General features: G+C 35.1%; 1 protein-coding gene across 2 annotated transcripts in view; it reads left to right on the top strand.

Moving 5' to 3' along the window:
- EDIL3 (EGF like repeats and discoidin domains 3) overlaps positions 1-26169 on the top strand; it is a 393058-nt gene that overhangs the window by 345366 nt on the left and 21523 nt on the right. For both annotated transcript variants that reach the window (XM_072792939.1, XM_072792940.1), the window contains one exon: positions 24584-24739. In XM_072792939.1, coding sequence (XP_072649040.1) covers positions 24584-24739 — 156 coding nt within the window. The remainder of the gene's footprint in view (positions 1-24583; positions 24740-26169) is intronic.

The raw sequence follows: 26169 nt of genomic DNA on the forward strand, positions 1-26169 counted from the left end.
AAGAGTATATGAAAATGGATTAAAGTTTCAACTTCCTAGGTTTGACATTCATTTTTAGCACGTAACAGCTCACCAGTTTTAATGATTATTGCCAGATAATTCTACTCTTTAGACCAATATAGAAATAACTTTGCAAATGGTTCATCAGTTGTATGCCAGATACTGGTGTGGGGGCACTATATATAGAAAGTAACATTCATGGAATAAATGCTTCCCTTAGGACCCCACCCTTCTCCCCTGAAACATGTGTTCATATATAAATGTAGTGACTCCTAAACCCTCCCAAACCCCCCCTTACCCCTGTGCTCGAGGGTTTGCTAGGGTACTGTAGATTCCTAACATAGTGAAGGTTGTCTCCAGGATTTAAAAAAAAAAAAAAAAAGTGTGTAGATACTACTGTTAAGAATTAAAATGAACTTAAAATGTCACAGATTTTTGAAATACTTATTTTGCCATGTCTTTTATCAACAAATAGGTATTATAAGTAAAACTACTTCTATAAAAAAAAAGGCGACCCAACCTGTGTGTGTGTGTGTGTGTGTGTGTGTGTGTGTGTGTGTTTAATCCTACTTGGTCCTGCAGTGAAAGAGACAGTATCTTTCACCTACCAACAGTCTAGAGGAGTTCATATAAGATATGAAGAAATAAAGAAAGGAAGTAAGAAGTTAAGGAATTGTGGAATACAGAGTTTTTCACAGAATTATATTTTCTAATTTCACCAAATTCTAAGTAATTCCAATGAGAAACAAGTTTCCTTGAAAAACAAAATGAGAAATGTTTTTCTCTGCACATAATTTAGGTGGAAATACATCCAGTAGATCCAGGTTTTCTCTCCAGGCAAAAAGTAATTTGGAAAGAACTAAGCAATATGGTGTTGGTAAACACTGTTTCTCATAAAATGCCAGCCAAAAAGAGAATCTATAACAATTACCAAACTCCAAATGTAAGACTTTTATTCAGATCTTTCTTACCATCAGCCAGTATAGAAAAAAAGTTATTAAATGGGTGTTTTTAATGTAACTTACATTTATCGCCTGAGTATGGAGAAAAAAATGGAACTTTTAAAACAAGCTATTTTTTGCTAAATAAAACCTTTACACAATAGCCTGAAACTCTAGAATAATTGAAATGGAAAAGAAGCCATGTGAAATTGTTCCCAGTGGATTTCTCTAAGTTCAGTTTCAAACACTCTTCCAAAAAGTGACTTGATAAAGTAATCAAAATCTTACATCTTTAACTTAGTCTGTTGATGATATAAGTATAGCAGGTAGAATGGTTATTGAAAAACAGTATGGTTATCTGAATGTATGTGATAAGTTTAATACCTCCAGCTCTATGGAATGGCGTGAGAACTATTTGGCCCATAAAGGACATAAATACTTTAATCCAAAAATGATGGGATAGATAATTTGCAAGGTTTCCAACTGTGCCCTCATCCAAAGTAGCTCTGTTTATAATACACTATCACTACATTCCCCTTAAGGGAACTGTACATATTTATGTGTAGCTTTAGACTTTAGAATCGCCACGGACTGAATCAGAAGAGGAACATGCACAATATAAGTGATCACAGAATCTGTCAACGTGTTTTTAAATTGGTAGTTTTGTCATTGTGTTCCTCAGAACCTCAGGATCACCTTGGAGGTGTCAGGTACACAGTGGTGCTGGAGGGCAGAGGGGAAGATGCCACAAAGGAGTATAGGGCAGCCTTGCCCCCTCCCCATCCAATCTGACTAGTCCAGTTTACATTATTTTGCACACACATGTTCCACGGAAGATTCAGTTTGCAAAAGCAGAGTATGTATAACCTAGATCATGTTCAAAGAAATCATTCCTCATGTTGTTTTTCAAGGAAACTTGTTTCCCATTGGAATTACTTAAAATTTGGCATGCTTAAGTATCACTGGTTCAGAATTTAAGAAGGTCTTGTGGCAGGTAGACTAGTAGATTCAACAGCTACTCTCTGAAGATTCTCTCCAATCTTCCCTTAATGTGACTAAAAGATATCATTTACAGAATGAAAGGCAAGGATTCGGATAAGAGAAAGTAGTGTACTCCTAGGGTTTCTTAATTTAATGGAGGCTAGAAGAGAATATGTGTGGTTTAAAAATAAAACATCATTTTGTCACATTACTTTGATTTTGCTTTATTCGTGGGATTTACTTAAAATTTCAAGTATTAAGAAGAATGTAAAATCTTTATGTTCAACAAAGGGAGCCATGTATTTTATAAAGTCAAGAAATATTACCTTACAATAATCAAGATTTTGCTTAAGTGAAGTCTGTTACCACATGAGCTCTTTTATTTCTTCCTCCATGGAGTTTTTTATTCTAATGTTTCGTATTGCTGACTATTTTAAGATTCTTATTAGGTAAATTGAGTCTTGCAAAACAGCAGCTGGTTCCACAGATACTTCACAGTAGCTGATTTGGGTAGACACTTAATCTGAGCCACAATTTTAAAATTTCATGTTTGTACATTACTAACACAGAAGAGAATACCAAAATAAATAATCATTAATTAAAAGACCTCATTTTAACAATTCTGTAACTTTTAGAATAATATCACATATGATAATAATATAGTAAGGAACAATAATTATAACATTGAAAAATTAATAGATTCATGTAAGATAACTTTCATTTCACCAGGCTACACTTCATTTAAAATAATTTGATATTGAAAAAAGAGAAATATATGCAGATACCATTGTCTCTATTGATAAAGTAACTTAAAACTGGAACTGTCTATGAACTTAATGATTTGAATATAAGCATATTTGTCATAGGTGCTTGTCAAAATTTTCTTTTGAGCTGTTTATTTATTCGCCTCCATCTCTTCCTGCTTCGTTCACCAGTGTCTAGACGGCAATGTTTTTGAATCTTTCATTCAAAAGATCCTTGTAAGAGCATGTATTAGGAAAGACACTTTTGAAAAGTAGGAATGTATTTAGTCTTAATTATGAGGGTTTCTGGAGCATATTGTCTAAATCAATTTGACAATGGGCAAATCAGTATTTTGCTTTACCGACATCTATGGAATAAGTATAGATTTTTAATCTAAAGAATTCATAAAGCAGACTTCTGGACACAGTGATCATATTCTTTCAATTCTTTGCTGTTATGAATTATCTTGGAGTTACACATGAAGTCTACCTACCTGTAGGTGCTTTTCTAGGTCCTTGCCGGGAGCTGCTGTCTAGAAATGTAACACTGTGAAAATAGTATGTATTATCTACCATCATCCATGCATCGTTGAATCCCTGTGTGTTGCACCTGCTAAGCTTTATGAAACCTCAGAGGCAAACTAATAGATTGCAGAGCATAAAATGGAAATCATCTGAATCCACAAATTTGCCAAATGTGGATGACAAATAGTTTTGCTGAAGCAAGGGCTGTGTGAGGACACCATTCTGACATGGGGAACTTTGGGGAGAAAGGCATTTCTCACCAAGACAGCAGGAGGAAAGAGAGCAGTGGGGAAAACCCACGTTCTTTGAGAAGGGTGGCAGATAATCCAAGTATATGTCAGGATCCTGCCAAAACTTAAGAGATGCTATTTGTAGCTGTGGCTGCGACTCCACACAACCCTGTTTTCCCTCAGACCCTGATGCTGCCAACATCAGGGTGTCCAAATACTGAGCTCTCTGAGCTGCTTACCTCATGGCCATCATTAATTGTCCGTGAATGGCCCACAGACTCTGATTGTGTGTGAGGTGTTGGGAGCGTGAACGTGTTAACTTTCATAAGGTTCATATGAATTTAAATAAAAGTGAGAAAATAAGAGGTGTGATCAAAGAGGAAAAACATGTTGTTGGATGAAGTTTGGAAGCAGATGGTGAATCGATGAGGCAGATACAGTAAGATAGAGTGATTGGTTACCAGAAAGTACATCTAGCTTTTTCTAGTTAAAAAAAGATTTAACTACTTCATTATACTTTACCCCTAATGAAAAGACTTTTACAATGTCAACTCTCACTGCTTATGTTCTTACAAAATACTGTTTCTTGCAGTTCACCTAGGTAAGGCAAGGAAGGGGGAGCAGGCCAGTTGCTATAGAGATTCTAAACAAAGCTCTGAAAGTGGAATATGCAATATCAGGATCACATTTAAGAAGCAAGCAACGTAAATGTGTAATGGAAAGAAAAGCTTCAAGATCTGAAAAAAACACAGGATAAGCTGAAATGAATGCACTCCAAAGGTATCCCGTACAACAGTGTTTCACATTCCATTCACAAATATAGGTCTTTACTCTTCGTCAGTAATACGGAACACTCTTGTGCTAACCATGCCCCATGCCACCCTGTGCCCTTCGCTTTACCCATTTCCTTTTTGCTCTGTTACTTGCATTTTAATCATTTCACCAAGTCATCTTTTTTACTTCCTCCTGTTATCTGGTGTATTAGCTTTCTTTTGCTGCATAACAACTTACTGGAAACGAAAACAAAGCATATTTATTATCTTAGTTTCTGTGGGGCAGGAGTCCATGCATGGCTTATCTAGGTCCTGAGCTTAGGGTCTCAAAGGATGCAGTCAAGGGTCAAGTGATCTTGATTGAGGATAAAGCTGCTCCCAAGACAATTCAAATTATTTTAAGATTCATTACCGTGTCGCCATATGAAGGCCCAGCTGTTTGGCTGTCAGTTGGAGGGTGCCCTCGTGTCCTACAGGATACCTTCAGTGGTCGGAGCTCACATTCTCCTTCTAGAGGCAACTCCTAGTTTCCTGCTCTGGGGCTTTCTCAACATGGTCTCTGAACTTATCAAACCAGCTAGAAGAAACTCTAGCTGCAGTCTGCTAAGACAGAATCTTATATAATGTAATATGATCGAGGAACTGAAATCCCATTATCTTCGCCATATTGGTTAGAAGCAAACTACAGGTCCTGCCTGTATCTAGCAGAGGGGAATATAGAACAGTGTGGGCAGCAAGAAATTTGAAATGACTGTGGTGGTTACCCAAGAGTCCACCTACCACATTTAAAGTCCATACTTGAGTCAAATACCTCTTACAAGATCATTTATCTCTTTAGCCATCCTATGTATCTTCCTGTGTCCTTCTTCCTCTCTCACTCAAAGAACTGATCCTACAGCACATTCTGTAAAGACTGAAGAGAGCCTGCAGGGGCACTCACTCTCCACTTCACAAAAGATAAGGAGCAATACACATTTCAAGACAGTATCAGCAAGGAAAAAATCCAAACATTCTTCTGGCTAATATATCTCCTCTATCTAGGAGTCCTCCATTCAGTAGAGCTGTTAGCAGAGCCTCACATTTGGACAGTGGGAATAGAGGCAACCTTAGCACAAGGCAGAGAGGGATGGAGGGAAGCAAAAAGGAAGTCAGAGAGATTCCAGATCTTTATCTAATGGAACTAATCTTTTCTTGTATCTGGAAGAGCAGATGGGGAGGAGCTGCTGCTTCTCTCTACTTAACATTTGTTAAAATTTAAGAGGAATTATATTTTCCTACAAGCCCAATTCCTAGAGTTTAAGTACCTAAGGAAGAGCCATTACGCGACTGCCAGGGATTTGTTCAGTTGTCCTGAACCACATGGAAAATAAAGAAAGCAGTCTGAAGTTAACTTTGTCACCCTAAATCAATTTATGAACAAAAGCCCTAATATTTGATTTTGTTTTTCTTAAAATCATCTTCTAATGCCTTAAAAACATTCCCTTTCAAAAGATTCTCAACCCGGGCAGGGGGTGAGGTGATGGGCACTGAGGGGGGCACTTGACGGGATGAGCGCTGGGTGTTATACTATATGTTGGTAAATCGAACTCCAATAAAAAATATGAAAACAAAAAAACAAAGGATTCTCAACCTAAAAAACTAACCACATCTACAAGTTGTGTACTTGGATTTGGCCTAAGATTAAGAAATATCGTTCTTGGTGGTCATTATAGAGTTGCTATTGCTCTTTATTGCATCTTTATATTGGATTTTAAATTGGTGTCATTTATTTCTAGGAAACTCAGCTTATATAGCTTTTTAGGAACAAACATGTTTTTAACTAAATATGACAGGAAATTATTTTTAAAATGTACTTTGGTATAGCATTTTGCTCTTACAAAAATATTTTCATATCTCATTTGGCCCTGAAAACAATTATTTAAGGAGGTCAGGACAATTGCTACGGACTTCACGTTAGAGGAGAGGAAACTGTCTCAGAAAAGATAGACAATTGTCTGGGGAGACATAGGCAAAAAAATGACTGAAGTCCTACTGAGTCCAGGCTGCTAGCTCTACTGGGAGAGCTTTTCCGCATACTTCCTGGCCTGAACAGATGAGCTCTGTGCAAAACAAGACAGACCCCAAATCTAGATGGTAACAATAAAGAAAAACTATTCTTCTTTTGTTCTTATGGGAGCATAGTTTTAATTGATCTTTTTTAACATATAATTTCAAAGGGAAAAGGGTTTAAATTTAATAAATATAACACTCACTGAATTTTATTCACCTTGGAAAAGAAGTTGCCTGACTCAGAAAAAGATGATTTGTTCTTTTATGTGTCAGTAGATTTGGTAATTATGCATTATTTTATTGACTCGTCTCATAAGCACATAAATCACTTGAAATGTCGACTCACAAACGTGTTGTTTTTGGCTGCCTTAATGCTGTCATTACTTTTCTCTTCAAATATGAGAAAGAACTTACACAGATACTTTTCTGATCAATTTCAATGTGGGCTTGAATGTTAATACCTAAGGATGGAGGGTCATCTTCAGTGGGAAAAAGCAAGTTGCAGGCAAGTGTATCCTGTGCCATCAGAAGACTGTACCATGTCTAAGAGAGTTCTGGAGATGTCACTGTATTCCAGTTTGCCGTCCCAGCCCAGGTTCCATTTTACTTTCTAGTACACTTTGATCATATTATAACAAACATTATTTGAGATTTTTCGTAATAAACTATATATATGATATGTAGTTAATTATATGTAATGAACTATCTGTGATATACCTAGTGATATCTGAATATATATTTCCTGACACGATCTGTAAAACAAATTTCTTAACCCAAAGAAATATGAAAAAGAACTTGTGACATTATGCCTTTCAGACATTTAGTTGTGTATGTAAACATTCCTTTTCAGAGATTATAACAAAAATGTGGAGGTTTGGACACAAGGGATGAGTCTGCATGTACTGGACATATATATGGATAATGAGACAAAGTTGCAGTGACCATTTAAAAGATTAAACTATAAAAAGCAAACACTTTGAAATAAAACCTGCAGATACCCAGTGTATCTGCACTTTTCAGAAATGGGAAATTGATTTTTAGCAGCTGCTTTTTCTCTAGCACATCTAAAAGGTGATGTAGGAAATATCTCCCTAGATAAAAAATTGGCTATGTATTTTGACAAATAGTAAACTTTAGAAAGTCAGTATACTCATGTCACTAGAAATTAAGGATAGAATACTGTTTGGTAGTCTGGCTAAATAAAAAATATTCAAATTTACATCATGCTATACGAATACATGCTACTTTTTAAAAAGGTGCAAATCGCTACTGAAGTGCTTGCTGGACTCACAAATTATATATATTGCTAATAGACTTTTATGTTATTGGAAACTCAAGAAGTAACCAAAGCATTAGCAAATGGAGTGATCTATATAAAAATTGGTAGCTAGGGACTGCCCAAATTTAGAAAAATGAAAAGATTGGCAAAACAGAAACATGGTATCGAACAGTAGGGCTGGGCATTTTGTAAAGAACCTAAAATCCAGAGGTTGAAGGATTTGTTCGAGCAGAAAGCATGATGAAAACCTAAAGACTTTTACTTTTCAAATAGCACACTTAGGTTAAAATCTAAATTCCTTATGCTGTAAATTTCTTCTTTTACTTACTATGGCCAGTGACTAAGAAAACCTTCAGGAGTTAGTTCAAATCTTCCATTCCAGCCTCCTTCCCCTACAGTTTTTCAGCCCTATGTTCCAGCCAAAAGGAGATTCTCCTTCTCCAAACACAGAAAGCTCAAGATACTGTACATTTGAAAGTGCACTTCTCCTGGTCTAGAATGCCTACCTCCCCCGATCACAGCCCTAGCTCCAAATAATCCTTTAACATCCAGGCTCACCTAGGCCCTGATGGCTCTCACACCGTGCAGGTGTTCCTATGCCCAAGGGGTCCATGCGTCTGTGCTGTAATTTCTGCTTATAGGAATCTGTTTCTCCCATGATACCAGAGCAGCACAAGAGGACTTTAGGAACCTGGGGGCTTAGGCATCAAAAAGTATTGGATTGATGTTTGGATAAATAGAAAACAAAAGGAAATCTAACATAAGTGGTTATTATTGATTAGCATGTAGCATAGGGAATTACAGAGATCTGCAATTGGAAAGATACCTCAAAAATCTTCTGAACTGTGCCTTGCATTTTACAAATGAGGTTCAGAAAGGAACTTACTTTAGGTTATCAAACTAAGGTGCAACATAGTCAAGATTTTTTTAAGAGTTTATTTTTAAATAATCTCTATACCTGCCATGGTATAGGGTCCAACTTACAACCCTGAGATCAAGAGACATATGCTCTACTAACTAAACCAACCAGGTGCCCCCAGATTTAAGATTTAAATCTATGTCATATGGTTTTAGTTCTATATCATAAAGCATCTGATGAAAGAAACTGTTATATACACTATGTCTTGGTTATTTAGAATTTTACCACTCTGTAAAAATATTTTTTAAATTTTCAAGTATTGAGGAGCACTTGGTGACTAAGGTATTTTATATAAGCCATTGTTTTATTTATTATTGTTGGACTGGTTTGCCAATTATATCCTTTTTATTTTTTAGATCAAAGGAAGTGGTACTGAACACTTTACATGCTTATTTTTAAATCAGGGCACTTAGCCTCTCCTTCATTTTTCTCAGTAAGCATTAATCTTGTTTCCAGGTCTTATTTTTATGTTCTTCATTGCAACTCTATACTTCCTAATATGAAACTTTATGGTTCACTGTAAACCTCAGTTGACCCTAAAAATTATACATGCATCAATTCCAACATCAGGGTGACTGAAAACAAGTCACATCTTAGTACTTAAAATAACAATACAAACTTTTTCATATAGCTATGAAAAGCAGACTTTAAATTGCATGAATTAATTTACTGAATTTTAAAGTAATGAATTTAAAAATAATTTTAGCTAGTACTAGACAGGTAAAATACAGAAAACAATCAGCAAGAGAGTTCAGGCACATGTAAAATCAAGACGAATTTACTTATTTTTAAAAGAGTTTTTTTTTTAATTTTTATTTATTTATGATAGTCAGAGAGAGAGAGAGAGAGAAAGAGAGAGGCAGAGACACAGGCAGAGGGAGAAGCAGGCTCCATGCACCGGGAGCCCGACGTGGGATTCGATCCCGGGTCTCCAGGATCGTGCCCTGGGCCAAAGTCAGGCGCTAAACCACTGCGCCACCCAGGGATCCCTTTTTTTTATTTTTTAACCAAAAATTGATTTCAGGAATAAGAATAAGCAAGAGATTTTAGAGTGTGTATAACCCCTATTTATTACTTTGCTATACAAAAATCCTCCATTTCCTAAAGCTTTCTGGGCTCAACACCAACATATAGAGACTACAATTAAATTGTCACTAAAAACCTACACTTCATATTCCCAACCAAGCAAGGGAAAAAGTGAGAAGAGTCTTTGAAAAATTTTGTCCAACCAAAAGAATATCTTACATTTTTCCTAGGAGATATGCCCTACCAAGACTTGTTAAATTATAAAAATCTCTCAGAAGAGAGAACTAGCGCAATGCCCTATATGGATCATGAGAGATTTTAATAATACCTATTTCTCTGGATTATTTTTCTCTGGAGTCGTCAGCATGCAAAGGAATATACTGTACAATTAGCACAAAAAAGAATGTACAGACACCAAGCACAAAGAGGCTTCTCCTTTCCCCTGCATTCTTCCTTTTACTCAATCTCAGCTGGAAGGAGAGAGAATCAAAGTAATGTTTGAGGAGCAAATCAAGGGAATTTTAAAATTGTAGGAACCGTGTAATGCTTGTTCAGCGTGTGTGTGTGTGTGTGTGTGTGTGTGTGTGTGTGTGTATGTGTGTGTGATTTTTGCTTAGGGCCATGGTATATTACCCAAATAGGTAACCCTACTACACCCTCTTCTTTCAGTGTCATATCTAGTCTGTCATAGGAAGAAGCTGTCTGGCTGTGAATGGGGTTGCATTTTTTGCCTAGGACAAGTGGAGCAGCAGATGACTTCTGGTGCAGCACTTTCCAGGACCCTCAGCTCTTCAGTAATCTAGATGGAGCTCAGTGTAATGAGCTCTCTGCATACTTCCAGCCCTCACAATTGAGGGTACTTCATCCATACTTGCAGCTTCATCCTCCCGAGTCCCAAACTTTAGAGTCCATCTTATTCCAAGACAATGCACATGTAAAGCGTTGACACACGAAGTCTGAGTCAGTCATCATTAGAATCTCTGCTGTTCCTTTTTGTTACCATAGGCAGTTTTGGACCACAAACCTATTTCATCTCTCAGTTGATTCTCTGCTTGATGTTATTCCTTCTCATCCCAAATTTAGTCTCATCAATATTTCCTGAAAAGAGAATCTAGCCACTGAGGGGACATAGTTTTATACCTGTGTCTGTTCCTAGATACACAGAGTGTCTGTGTGCTTAGAACTTTACCTGTTGTTTCCTAGCAGACAGCTCCCAAATCCTCTAGTCCCCATTTGACACACCTTCTTTTACTCTACTTCCTATAAAGTATGTCTCAGATCTGCAAACTTCTGCAGCAGCTCTATTGTCTTTTGTCACCTTGAGTTTCTAAAATCCCATCAGCCAACTGTAACATCCTGTCCCCCAAGATACTCTGGACCAGCTATCCTGACTTAGCTTCTCTTCCTTGTTCCCATGTGAGTGCCATTCCTCTAGTCTGGCCTCTTGAGTCAATACTGAGTTTGGATTTGTCTGGTCTGCCTTCCTAGTCCTCGAGGGAGAAATCAAACCATACTGGTTCCCTTAGCCTCCTGATTCTGAAACTTACTTGGCAAAATGACATTAGATCTGGTATTCTACTCGCTTCTTGTCCAACTCTTTATCTACCCATTTCTGACCTTGATGTGTTAACCCACTCTTATTCTTGTGGGCTGTCGTTGGCTGTCAGTTTGACACTCTTTATCTTGATTTAATCTCTGATTCAATTGAGTGAACACTACAAAAAATAATAATAATAAAATAAAATAAAGGTCCTGTCCTTTCACCTGTCAGATTATCCCTGGGTCTTCCATTCTTATTACTGCTCTTTGAATCTAGGGAACTTAACCTCATTCTGCATTACTGACAAAGCATTGAAGTCATTCTCATTAACTTTGATCTTTTTCTGCCAAAGCTTATACTACACTGCACAATGCTGCCAAATTCACAGCTCCATGGAGTATAAACATGAAATTCTTAATACTGTACCTTAAATCTTCTCTCTCAGGAAAATATTTTTCTTCATTCAAACATTTCTTTAGATATTTACACATCATTTTTCCTTGCTGCTTATCTGTGAAAAAAAGCTGGCCCTGCTATACTTTGTAAACAAACCCCAAGGTTTATTTCTGATCCAATCTCTTTCTATCTCATCTATCTACCTATCAAGTGAAGGTGTTCCTGGATCCTTAATACATGCATACCTTAGAATAAACCTGGAAGATGTAAAGATGACTAAAACATAATTAGAGCACTCAAAGAGCTCAAAATCTAGTAGAGGACAGACATTCCTAAACAGATTATTGCAAGAACAATCTAATACATTATATAAACTTTGGAAAAATATGCTAAAGAGAGTATAGACTGATATTTTGAAAAGAGGGCTTTGAATGCAGGTCGGGCTCTGCATTCAATGGGGAGCCTGCCTGAGATTCTCTCCCTCTGTCCCACCCGACTCCATTCTCTCCCTCCCTCTCTCTCTTTCCTTCTCTCTCTGCCTCTCTTTCTCTCTCAAGTAAGAAAGTAAATAGATCTTTAAAAAAAAATAAAATTAAAAAATAAAAAATTAAATTAAATTAAAAAAAAAACTCGGTGTGGAAATGTTAGATCCATTCTTAATGTCTGGGTTTTTACTGTTTTATTTTATTTTATTATTTTATTTATTTTATTTTATTTTATTTATTTTATTTTATTTTATTTTATTTTTTATTTTATTTTATTTTATTTTATTTTATTTTATCTTATTTTATTTTATTTTATTTTATTTTATTTTTTAAAGATTTTATTTATTTACCTGAGAGAGAGCAAGAGGGAGACAGAGGGAGCAGGAGTTGTGGGGAGGGGCAGAGAGAGAGGGAGAAGCAGACTCCCAGCTGAGCAGGGAGCCCTAGGCATGGCTGATCCCAGGACCTGAGCTGAAGGCTGATGCTTTAACTGATTGAGTCACCCAGGCACCCTCCTATTGGACTATTTTAAATTACTGTTTCTATCTTGAAAATACAACCATATTTGTTATTTTGATCTGAAAGTTTTCAAAAGAATACGTTATTTCAGAATTATTCTTTATAGTTAATCTTTCAATTTCCCCAATAATGGTCACATTTCTTGCTCCTAAAGCATGATCTCTGCATGACTGTTCACGTGCCTTGCTGTTACTTTTTAAAGAAAATGTTAGTGTACAAAGGAGTTGGAGGCAGTGCATTATAAGATCATGATTTTTTAGACTATTTTAATTTTTTAGAGTGTTAAATTATATGTATGACCGCTGTCCTAAGTGTCTTGAAAAGGGAAACTAAAAAATTGTTTGCATGGACCTATAGTTGATTCTGTTTAACATACAAATGTGTCAGAGCGCATATTCTGATTCCTAAACTAACAGATATTTCAGCATTCCTTGAAATGTACCAGATTTCTCTGTAATGAGAAAGATGTGTCAAAATACCTCTTTAGGTACGAAAAGCCACAAGATCAAGAGACAAATCTTGTGAGTTATTTATGAAGATGAACAGTTTCTTTATTTTTCTTTCTGTTTTGATTACTTGCTGATTGATTCCATTGTAAATAACTTTCTAAAATTATGCTTTTGCTGTCATTCTATCCAATAATTTCTACATGATTCCTCTCTCTTCTTTAAAGCAGTGTTTGAATGTCACTAAAATATCTTTCAGATTTTAGGATCCTTAAGCAATTACAATATCAAATAAGAGGGAATTATGCTTCTACTTTCTGTTTATTTCATTTCTGATTTTTTTTTCAAATTATGTTAAAAACATCAGCAGCTTTGTGACTAGAGTCTCAGATCGGGTATCAAAGACAGTTATCTCAAAGATGTTCAACCACAAGAGCGGGAAGTGTCTCATGAAATTCTTCATTTAAATCTCTAAGTGATCCTTTAGTGAAATGAGCTATAACTTAGGGAGTTTTAAAAATCTTGAATACAAATGCAAAAAAAAAATTAAATAAACTTAATATAATGAGTTTGTTCCAAATGATTTATTAATTCCATACCTAATTTTAAAACTGTGGTTTATGAGCTATTTTACAGTAATAGAAAATATAGTGCATGAATAGTTTTAGAATTAAAGAATGTGATTTTAAAAATATGAGATTGTTTGGAGCTGATTGCACCAAGAAATGAGCTCTTGTTCTGAGACAAGCATATATACGAGAGTCCCTTAAATATAGCCCCACTTCTTGAAAGACGGAGAGTATTAGCATCTTATTGTTCATATGCAATCAGGAAGGACATATTTTACAAAAGCTATATAGCCTATATTCAATTCATGACGTTATAACTGTTAGGTGTACACCTATTTGGGGCTTGATTATAAATATATCCAGGCCACGTTGTAGTGTGGAAGCTAATTAAAATATGTTCATCAGGTAGTACTTAGATTTTTATCAGCATCCAGCTCCCAGTTTTCTATTTTAACCAGTTAATAAGCTGAAAAGACCTTGGACCCCATATTAAAGAGAACAAATGGGAAATTAATGTTAGGACCTAAAAGAGAAGCTTAACAAAATTGGAGTTTCAAGAATTCAACTGCTCCTTATTTCTGCTTGGGAACAAAACAAATGGAAATGAACATCAATAACAGTTGAAGACTATAGAGAAGATATTTTTACCATAAATAAATAAAACACGTTGATTTTATGGGTATTCAATAAGGAAATCTATAACCAGGGTTTTCAATGAGGCTCTTTAAAACTTCAATTACAGTGTGTGGTGACTGGTGTACTGATGGACAGCCTTGCCAGATCCACCGGAACCAGGCTTGCCTTTTTACACAAATAAAATGCTGACAGTGTTACTGACTAGCATTTGAATGGAACTAATTTGTATCCTTTTTATCCACACTATATGTATATTCTATCCTTTGGACAAAAGTTTGGGGGTGGGGGTTGGTGTTTTTTTTTTTTTTTTTTTTTTTTTAAAGCCACCCTTTAGGGCAGTTCACTTTCTGTGTCAATGGCTCTTAACCCTGTAATCCGCAGGCAGCTCTTCCTGCTGAGCCATATCCCTTCCCTTTCCCCTCCAATCACTTCAGAGTAAAGCAGTGACCTGGGCTGTTTTCCAGCTGTTGACACTGATGATACATTCTCCCAAAGTAATTTGAAGCATTTACTTCATGCTTGACTCCTGAGAGGCCATGCCCCTTTCTACTTCCTTTTGTGAGGATTAGGGGGGAAAAGTTACATCTAGTTCTCTTTGCATTGATGTTGTTTAAGCCTAAAAATCAGTCACCAGATAATGTGCATATGAGAAGACTGAAAATCCTAGTATTAAGGCAACTTGGCCTCATGAAACAAAATCGTAAAAAAAAAAAAAAGAAAAGAAAAGAAACAAAATCGTGTATGGGACTCAATGGATGATTTATAAATTGTGAGAATGTCAAAGTTTTATATCAACCTAAAATGCATAGTTCCTCCAGCAAGCATGGTACATAAAATAGGTTGTGTGTTCTCTGTCAACTTTCCTACCTTTTGAGGGCCTTGTAATATCTAAGATATGCATTGGGATTTGCTGTTGCAGTATACTTTAATTTGTGGGTGTTTTATTTTCAGAGTCCTTACAATTTTATTTATTTGTCACAAAACAGGATTTATGTAAATTTACATATCAACATATATTTGTGTATGGATGTTTTGTATTTGTAAATGTCAGTCTCTAGAATATGTAATGATTATACAAAATATAAGTGCCTTTGGTACTATTCAGTAAAGTGGTTGCCAAAGAAATATATTCAAACAGCTTTTTCAAGTAAACAGTCAACCAAATACTGGCTACTGAAGTGCATGCAAGTTTGATTGTTGGTTCAGTGAATCTTTAGCTTATAAAAGATGCTGATGCAATTTTTACCTAAGTTCCCCTCTCACTGTGCTATCAGAAAGCACTAAATACAAACTACTTCAATTCCTATTTAAAAGTTGTGTTCTTGTTTTTTAAATTACATGCAAATCACTTGCCAGTAATTTTCTTTATTTTCTACTTCATTTGGGCTTTGACACTGCTCTAATTAAAATATCCGAACAATATTTATTGGATATCATTATGCTCTTAGATCAAAGTTTTGTATTAAGTGTCCATTTACCAATTAATAATGACCCTATCAATTGCAGGCTAATTCAATTAGCCATTGCTCTGAATTTTTATTCATGGAATAAACCAAAGTTCCAGACTAATCAAAATCAGGCTTGAAAGTTACATAAAGATATGGTAATACTACTGTCTCAGAGTGATCTTATTTTTGGTGAACTCAGCAAAAAATCACTTTCAATAACCCAATGAGAAAAGTTATGATTCTTTTCCCTAGGAATTTTCTAAGTTTTATAATTTTCTTCAAATATTTTTTTCTTTGAAAAAATGGGTAAGAGCCTACCTGTTAACTAGATGTCACTTTTAGTTACATCTAACTATAATTGAGAATGTTGTTTTTGAAACAATTCAAAAATAAAATTTGTATAGAATATTACAGAAGTCTACTCATTAAAAAAAAAGAGTGAGAAAACCACCTTATTTTCCTTTTATATATCATGATTTAAGTAAGTCAATACAAGGGCATTATATTCAGTCTTTGTATTTTATTAACCCTAATGTATTTATCATTTTGGTCCTTTTGTCTTTTAAACTTGTTTGAGATTTAATGAGAAAATCATGATAGATGAACTTTGGTTTACACATGAAGTTTTAGTGAAGGCCGGTTGAATTTTCTCTGACTTTTTCCTGAGAACTCCATTTGAAAGGTTCCTCTGGAGCTGAGAGAACAAACCTGATTTTAAGTGTTCCTATGTTGAGCTTATGAGGAAATCACTTACATCATTTTAACTCATTCAACTTCTGCTACAACCTTTGATTCCCTTCCATCATATACAAAGTACACATACAAATGTACACCACCAGGCCCTGGACAGAGTCCCTTGAAACCAGTGTGTAGATTCCAGCATTAAATCAGAGTAGTAGTGGTTAAGACCCAGAGCCTGCCTTGAGGTCTGGAGGGCCCACCGATCACTTTACTACAACCAAAAACTGTATGCAGTGGCCACCATTCTACCTCCCAGTGTCTCATCACACGCATTTGCCCTGGAATACAAACCTGGCAAAGTAGAGTGGAATATGTGTTGACTACATGTTAGCTCATTAAATCCTAAAACAGAAACCATTCATTCACTATGTATTTATTGAAACACATTATATATGCTAGGCACTGGTGAACAACAGAGACCAAATTGCCTGCACCCTGTAACTTTACATTTGATGAGAGAGTGCTTTGGACTGTGTATTATCAAGAAAATAAGTTTGACGAGAGAGTGCTTTGGACTGTGTATTATCAAGAAAATAAGTTTCCTATATTCAGAGGAAAAACAACAAGAGTAGGAGAGGCTTGTCCTTCAGACTAAGGTGTTCAGCATAAATGTCTGCTGGACATTGGTAACAAGGATGAAGACAGTGCTGAAGGTCAGAGAGAGAATTCTCACAACTGCCCAATCAACGAGGAAAGGTGAAGGGAAACCCTTGTGCCCAGTGTGCCAGCAAACATCAGGACTGTCCCTACTCTGTTCAAGTAAAGGAAAATTAAACAAGATGATATGGGGCTTGTTTTTTAACATGTAGAATAACAAAAGGACAGAAATTGTTCTAAAGGTATAAAGATAATCTATCAAAGTAGAAAATTTTCTACCAAAACAATGCATTACTAGAACGTATTTAAAGGAATTTTCTCCGTGAATAATAGAGGGATGAGATGAATACTGAGATGAAGAAAGAGGTATATCTTCATAATAGTGTATTTCAGGGAAATTTTAAAATTTAGCAGTAGAACTTGTATTATCAAAAATAAAATTCATCATATTGAGGACGAAATGGAGAAACTCCTGACAATGCACAGGAGAATGAAAAAAATGAAAGCTATGAGTGAGAAAATAATATAAATAAGAAAAATCGAAAGTAAAGAACCCATCTTTGGTTAACCCACCTTCTATTGGGAGACACCAAAAGAAGCAGAAGCAACATTTTAAACAAACTCTAATACAGGAAAACCTGTTGACCATACCTCCCTCCTGCAGAAATTAGTCTACAGCTTGAATGGACCCACTTGATTCCATTGAGAAACAGCAAAAGAGACTCTACTCTCATCAAGATATATCCTGGTATATGAAGATGACGGCCATCATTAGTAGTGTTAATTTCAAAACTAAAGAGCAAACCTTGTAACTATCAGCCAGGTAGAGAACAGAAACAAACAAAAAGAACTGGGTTATTTGGGGAAAAGTGTTGAGAAAATTACATTCTTATGAAAAATTAAGTATGAACTTTTTATCACATCCTACATATCCATAAAGCCAAGAAGGTTTAGATGTTGAAAGAAAACATAGAAGGAAAACCCACAGAAAATTATAGGAAAACATTTAGATGATATTTAAATAATGTAATTAAGTAGACATTTTTTTAAGCCATACCAAAATATGTAATCACAGAGGGAATGATTGGTAGATTTGAGTATAGGAAAATTTAAAACTTGTACATCAAATTTAAAATTAAATAACAGCAGATTAGGAAAAAAATGCAATGAATATGACAGAAGCCAATATTGATGCTATATAAATACATAATTCTTAAAGCCAATAAGAAAATCTCTACTCCAGTAGTTAATAAAGGAAATTAGAGAGACTATATGCATGTATTATTAGCGAGACTGAAAAATTAGGAGAATGTAAATCTAATCAAATGTCATTTAGTGCAATTTATATACATTAAATATAAAGTACCATTTTTTAAGTTGTCAAAATAAAATGTTATAAAACAGGGGATTGGTGAGTATGTAGAGAAAAAAATATATACTGTAGATGCAGTGTATAATCTTTCTGGAGACAAAGGAAACAGTATCACGTTTCAAATAGCAGGTCTTTTACGCTGATAAAGAAACAGTTACAGCAAATGCAAAAGATATGAACAAGGGAGTTCATTCTACATTTTTACTGATAAAAAAGAATTGGAAACAAACTAAAGGAATATCAATAGGGGACTGGTTAAATAATTTTCATATTCATTCATGTATCTATAACAGAGAGTGTTAGAGCCATGACACACTATTAACTGTTGTTTAATAAAAAAATCCAGATGAAGTGAAAAAATGCAAGTTATAAAGCAACACGTATACTGTGTGTTTGTTTTTATGAAGAAAAATGGGAATAAGAAATATCTGCAAATATGAATATCAAGAGGTCAATAAGAATTAACTCTGGATAATAAAATTATAGATTGTTATCTGAATTCTTTCTCTTTTACCACTGAGATTTTCACAATGAGTGTTTATTATTTATCTTGAGAAAACTAATCTATTTTCACATCTTTTGACCAAATAACCTTAATTCTATGAATTTATCCCATGTAAATGAGATGTGTGGCCAAATGAAAGGACTAGGGTTTTATGGGGGTGTTAATTTTAACAGAAAAAAATTGAGGATACAGAGAGAAGTAAATGTTTTATAGTAAATGATTGTGGTAAATCCTTAACATGGCATGTTATGGCAAAAAAAAAATCTTAAACATAGTTTATTGACATAGAGAACCACGAATAAAATATTAAGGGGGAAAAAGAATAAACTAATTGACCTGCAAATCTGGACTAAAAGTGTAACCAACACCTGGTAACCCAATCAAATGCCAAGTACAACAAATTTGTCTAAAAAATGTGTTTAGAAAAAGAGTTGATTGTATCTGGTAGTGATTCAGTTATTTTCTACTCCTTCTATATTTTCAATTTTTCTTGACAGCATGTATTACTTTTTAATGTGAGAAATATTATTAAATTAAAATTATTAAATATAAATTATGTATAGTTATGCTATCTCCCATCCTCAGTTAAAACATGCAGTTGAACTACATGCATGATTCTAAGCGAACTCTTAAAAAGTTAGCAGTCATGAGCCAACAGCAATCACAGAGGTGTAACCCAAGTTTGAGATTGCAGGTAATTGTTAAGTACAGAATTATCTCAATTTTTGAAATCAGGGAAAATGATGCCTAGACATTTGGAATGTCTGCTATATGCCTGGTGTCCTACAAAACATGCTTCTGAATGATCACCTAAGTTTACAAAACTTGTTTAGAGCACCATACAGGGGTTATATGTGGTTGTACATGGAAAAGGCATACAACAGAATACTAATAAAACAGAAAAGTCCCTCAATTTTTTGAAAGGTTATTTTATGGTACAATTTTTTGTATTAATGTTCATAACTGTTAAGTCCAACATGGAAAAAGTAATTGCTACATTAAATATTTAAAAATATTAGAAACTTAAATTTTTTCAGTAAAAGAGGGAAGGAAAGCAGTAATGACTGGTGAAATGAATATATAGTATATAGGATTTTAAGAATTCTGAACCTGGGATCCCTGGTGGTGCAGCGGTTTAGCGCCTGCCTTTGGCCCAGGGCGCAATCCTGGAGACCTGGGATCAAGTCCCACGTCGGGTTCCCGGTGCATGGAGCCTGCTTCTCCCTCTGCCTATGTCTCTGCCTCTCTCTCTATCTCTGTGACTATCATAAATAAATTAATTAATTAATTTTTAAAAATTAAAAAAAAAAAGAATTCTGAACCTGTAACCTTAGACCTACTAGATCATATCAGATGCTGAGCTGGATAATATTTTTTTAAGATTTTATTTATTTATTTATTTATTTATTTATTTATTTATTTATTTATAAGAGGCACAGAGAGAGAGGGAGAGACACAGGCAGAGGGAGAAGCAAGTTCCATGCAGGGAGCCCAACGTGGGACTTGATCCCGGGACCCTGGGGTCACGACCTGGGCCGAAGGCAGATGCTTAACCGCTAAGCCACCCAGGCGTCCCAAGCTGGATGATCTTGCAAAATAAGTTGATCACATTAACTAGCTGGCCTGGAAATATGGGCTAAAAGTGTTAACCAACATTTGATAACCAACAATACTGTTCAAATACCAAGTACAAGGAATTATGTGCCTTAAGTGTAGGTAGGATTACATACAATTAATTGTATTATGTAATGTTACAGTAAAAATTTCTTTATTGAAACCAAAATGGTGTCTAAACATTTTGCCCTTAATCTCATTTTTGAACACTATGTAATTATATTAGCTTCAAAGTTACTTATATTTAATGAATTAATTTTACCAAGTTCTGTGAAGTTATAAAATATGTCATTCAAGATAGCTGAGCTCTAAAGCATTTTAGATGCATCTCTGTTATATGTTCCTGTAATACGTCTCTTTGGCCTTTTTATTTCTTTTCTTTTCACTTGTTTATCTATATCACTTTTCATTTTCCTCACCCTTTTAAGAACATCTCTATGAAAATCAGCTGACTTTCCTATTCTGCCCTTCCAGGGAGCCATCTGTCAGGGTGATGCAGACCTCTGAAATGTCATTTATCTTGACCTTTCTCAAACAGATACTCTTAGTTGTTCTACAATTTTCCTAAGTTAGATACTCTAAAAATATTTATGCTTCACTAAAACATGGAATGTTTTACAACAAAAAAAGTTACATTCCTACATAACCCTCATGAAATACTTTTTTCTTTATTTACATATCATTTAAGCCTCTCTATATATGCATCCTTTTTTTTTACTCATATAATTAAAAGGAAATAGTAAATGATTTCACCCATAAATCATGTACTATGATCCAGAAGTTGTTTGTAGGACTATCTGGCCACCCTGTTTCCTTGATTCTATATTTATGTTTCTAATAACATGCTGAGACTGATAATAGAGTATTCCCCTAAATTTATTCATTGTTTTATTCTTACCAAATTCTTATATGCCCCTTACTATATTCTATGTGTTGCTTACCACACTTAGTAAGTATTAATTCACCCATAAAATCCTATGAGGATTGTTCTTTTCATTTTTCAGATGAGGAAATTGAGATGTAGACAAGTCAAGTAGCCACCCCAAGGGCATATAGCCAGTAAGAGTAGTCATTTCGGGGACCCAGACCATCCAGCCCTTCTACAATAGACTGCCTCTCACAATCAGAAGATCAGAGAGGATGTTTAACTAGTTGCCTTTCCCAGTAAAAACTGGATGATACAACTGTGACACTGTGTTTCGTGGACCAGTGATGTTATCCTACGTAAAAAAATAAGAGAAAGACAGCTGGCATTTTCTGCTATAGTATCTTGTGGCATCCTTAGCCACGGTTGGTTCTTGTCCATGGAACATACTTAAGAAGTGGTTTTAGCTCAATCCAGCAAAACCTTCATTGAGAGACTGTTATATGTAAGGCACATTAAATACAGATCCAGACATGAAGTGCAGTGCGCTAAGCCAAATGTCTACCCATATGCCAGCTCAGTGCCCTAAATAACCTGTTGTATTGAAGCCAAACCTTGGGAGGTGAGGGTCTATCTAAAACAGCTAAAGGCATTTTGTCCAGCATGTTTACAGTACAACTTTAACTCAGAAGATCTATAAGAAGCCAAAATACTTATGGGCCAATGGTAAGCATAGATTCAGAAGATGAGCTTTTCTGGGATCATCCTGAGTGCTGAACATGAGAGTGACATGTCTGTGTGTCAGACTGAGATCTGTACATGTCCTGTTGCAGAATTTTCGTGTTAGGTGTGGGATGCTGATTATTTTTACACTAAAAAGGGTTTGCTTAGGCCTGGTATTCTGAGTTTAATGTAGCAATTTTTAGGACAAAATCCAGCTTGAAACAGATTGCTGACTATTTAAGTAGAGAAGTTGACTTAACTGGAACAAAAAAGAAAAACATTTCTAGTTAAAAAAAAAAAAAAGCTGAAGAAGGGGAGCAGTTAGAGTGGGAGAAAAACATATCTGTTAGAAAGAGCCAAGACACACAACTTAAGGAGAAAACATCTCCACCCAGCAGGAAACCCAGCTGACTTTAACAAATACCACAGAAAAAGAGATATGCTATAAGACTCTTCATTGCGTCATCTTAGCTAAAGACTCATAGAAACTAGAATTCAGCCTCAGAAGTGTTCATATTCTTGGAGACCATTTGAGTTCCTGTGTGTTTATAGCATTGATGGTAACACACTGGCTTAGAATGCTGTAAGGTGTTTTGTTTTGTTTTGTTTCCCATTAATTGTCAGCAACATTAAGAGCGTTTTGAAGACCAGTGGCTATGCCTAGGTGTCTCTGCGCAATTATATTTGGATTTAGGACAACAAAAGCAACCTGTATTTTTAACCGTGGACAGGAGAACAACAGAGAGGAAATTCGTGTTAAAACACAGGGCTCTTTTAGTATCGTAAAGCTGGCATTGGTTTGGTTTGGGGTGTAGAGTTACTGTAAGTTTGATGAGTATGGTGAAGAAGCTTTGAGATTCTTCAGAATTTCTGAAATGGTCACAGAGAATGGAAAGAAACCACTGAGTGAGAATTTATTTGTATGGTGGAGCTTTGAGTCAGAAAGATAGACTTGTATCTAAGATCCTCCCTTTGCTCATTATTTATCTTTGGCTCATGCATCATGCTACATTAGGCATCTGTTTCCTCATCTCAAAGGTACTGTGCAGGGCTGTTGAAAGTGTTCAGTGAGGACATATAAGAAAGCACTCCGCATGGTATATGTGAGGCATCAACAGCTTCCTTCCCAGGTATCATGATTCTGCCATCTTGCATCAGAGGGACATATAAGACATTTTAGATGATAGAATACATGGTTGGGAAATAGCAAAAAGAAAAGCACTTTATGGTTTTTGCTAAAACTTCTAAAATGTTTTGATAAAGCATTAAAGGTAGTTTTCTGTCTTTACCTATTGTCCAGTTTGAGTCTAATGTCTTTAATTAAGAATATTCCAAAAAGTGAAAAGCCCCTATGAGTGTTTTTTTTTTTTTAAACATTCATAGGCTGTGAAACATTGGGAGTTTTTTTCCAAATCTTTATTGAAGAGCATCTAAATACAGTCTTTAAATATGGTCTATTCAACACATTCTCCCTAGATTTCTCTTTTCATTCATGGACTATATCTGACCCACAACTATCTATTTGTGGCTACATACATCTCACAGGATGGAGAACCTGAAATAGAAACAAAAGGACAGAGTGGTTGAAAGCCACCAAGGTCACACATGGGATCACAACAGCAAAAGATGATAAGATCAAGGATGTAAGCAGAACACTTAGTCATAGGAAGTAAGAGGAAGTAGATGGCTATTATGGAAAGAGAGAGGAAGCTGTAGATCAAGGAACATTAATAAACCTAAAGGTAAAGTTATTACAAGAATTGTCCACGTGGAAAATAAAGATTCCTATAATTTTAAAAAATTCACATCATAAGAAAAGCTTCATGAATTAGAGAACAAAGAAGAAATATGTTAACTTATTCAATGTTATGTATTCTTTTTTTCATAAATACCAATTTTATCTTTTTGCTTCAATTACATCTTGATTAATTAAATGCTTACCACAGGTGTGTGGTTTTATAAGTGCATAGTTTATAGGAACAAACACATCAGGAGTACAGATCCCACAAGTCATAGATTCATACTTTAATCCTCCTTCATTTTTGAAGAATGCCTGACTTCCTCCTAGGCATGTTTAGGATTGTCATTTTCTGAAAGAGATTTTCATTGAACAGTGGTTACTATTACTCAATTATGTATTCCTGAGCTGATTAAAATTCATGGAAATAATGGTGGCTTTTTCTTTAATGTTTAACTGTGATACATATAATATTTTTATTCCTGAGTGTACATAAGTGCAGCTTTATTTTTATTATTATTGAATTGACCAGTAAAGTCAGCAAATTGAATTATAAGCCCTAGCTCTGAAAGACAACAATCATCTCAAGAAGGTCAGCCCTGCAGTTTTGTACCATCATAGTTGTACAAAACTGCACAGTTAGATGAATCGGTTTAATATACAACTGATTGGTAGACGGAAATGACTATCACTTTTTATTTTAAAATGGTCAAAATAGTTATTCAAGTTTTCAACTAAGCTTATCCAGTGGCAAAATCAAAGTTGTAAGCCAATAAAAGACTCAGTCATCAGTTTCAAAATACAAATAATCAGTGCATTTTTGGCTTTAGCATGTATATTACTTTATCTCCTGAATTCAAGAGACTTGCAAATTTATCATGGACTCTATTGTTTAAATCATGTCTTTTCCTTTTTTTTTTTAGGTGGACCTGCTGGTTCCTACCAAAGTAACTGGCATTATTACACAAGGAGCTAAGGATTTTGGTCATGTACAGTTCGTAGGGTCCTACAAACTAGCTTACAGCAATGATGGAGAACACTGGACTGTATACCAAGATGAAAAACAAAGAAAAGATAAGGTAAGTGATCCAAGTGGTTTGTAACATCCAGAAATGGAAGACCAAACTGTATCTAAGTTTGATTTAGTGAACTATTTATACATATGTCTTAAGAATAATGGCTATATACAACTGAAAAAATGTATGTTAAATAAAAAACTTTTACATTCCCATAGTCTCAATTAGCTAAGATCCACCTAAATAAAATTTGCTTATATTTTATAAATCTAATAGAAACAAAAAATTTAATAAAGCACATGTAAATGATCATTGTTTGAATACTTGCCACTATTAATTTTATTTTTTAAAAAGATTTTATTGTTTTAATTTTAGAAAGAGAGCACACACACATGCAAGCTGGGTAAGGGGCAGAGGGAGAGGAAGAGGGAGAGAATCTCAGGCTGATTCCTCACTGAGCGTGGAGCCCAACTCGGGGCTTGATCTCATGACCCTGAGATCATGATCTGAGACAAACCAAGAGTCAGACATTGTACATGATACATTTTCTCAGCAATATTAAGCCTGGCATGGCTATTCCAGTGAGTCAACAGAGTTTAAATTCAATTCACATAAAATTCATTTTAGGGGAGACATGTTTCTAGGTTTCAATTATAAAATCCACACCTATTTACCTTTTAACATCTCAGAACACACACAGACACACACACACTTTACATTTTAGCATCTCAGAAATTGGTTTATTTTACAATGTCACAATTAAATTGGGAGCATTTATTATTTTCTAAAAGAAGCTAAAATAATGGTATGTTTTCTAATCAATAGATCTTAGATGGAATGGATATAGGATTTTTTTTTTCTTTAAATTGTCTTCAAATATATTTGTGAGCCCTGGACAAATACTTGCCATGATTTATGGCAAATAACTGTTTCAGTCTCTAACTTTTACTTTCTTACAGTAGTCATTCTGATGCATAGAGAATGAAAATATATTCCATAAGATGAAGTTTTTTAAACTTCATAATTGTATAGCTCTTGATATTAATTTTAAGGTAGATAAGTATTCTCATCTAATATCCATGTGTAATAGTCACTAAAAAGCACATTTGTAGGGACACCTGGGTTGGTTAAGTGTCCACCTCTTGGTTTCAGCTCAGGTCCTGATCTCAGGGTCATGGAACTGAGCCTTGAGTAGGGCTCCACTCTCAGCAGGAGTCTGCTTGAAATTCTCTCTCTCCCTCTCCATCTGCCCCTCCCCTCCAACATGTGCATGCTCTCTCTATCCCTCTCTCTCTCTCCCTCCCTCTCTAAAATAAATATTTTTAAAAAAAAGCACAGTTATACTCACAAAATCCTTATATAGATTGATTTAGGAAAGAGGTATAAATTAAAATATGATCAAACTATTGTACTGATGAAATACTTTTTTTGTCTCCATTTACATTAAGCATGTGACTTTATGATTATATGTGAATAATTTTTTAATTTTTCCC

The sequence above is a fragment of the Canis lupus genome, chromosome 2, assembly GCF_048164855.1.
Source record: "Canis lupus baileyi chromosome 2, mCanLup2.hap1, whole genome shotgun sequence".
Taxonomy (NCBI): Eukaryota; Metazoa; Chordata; class Mammalia; order Carnivora; family Canidae; genus Canis; species Canis lupus.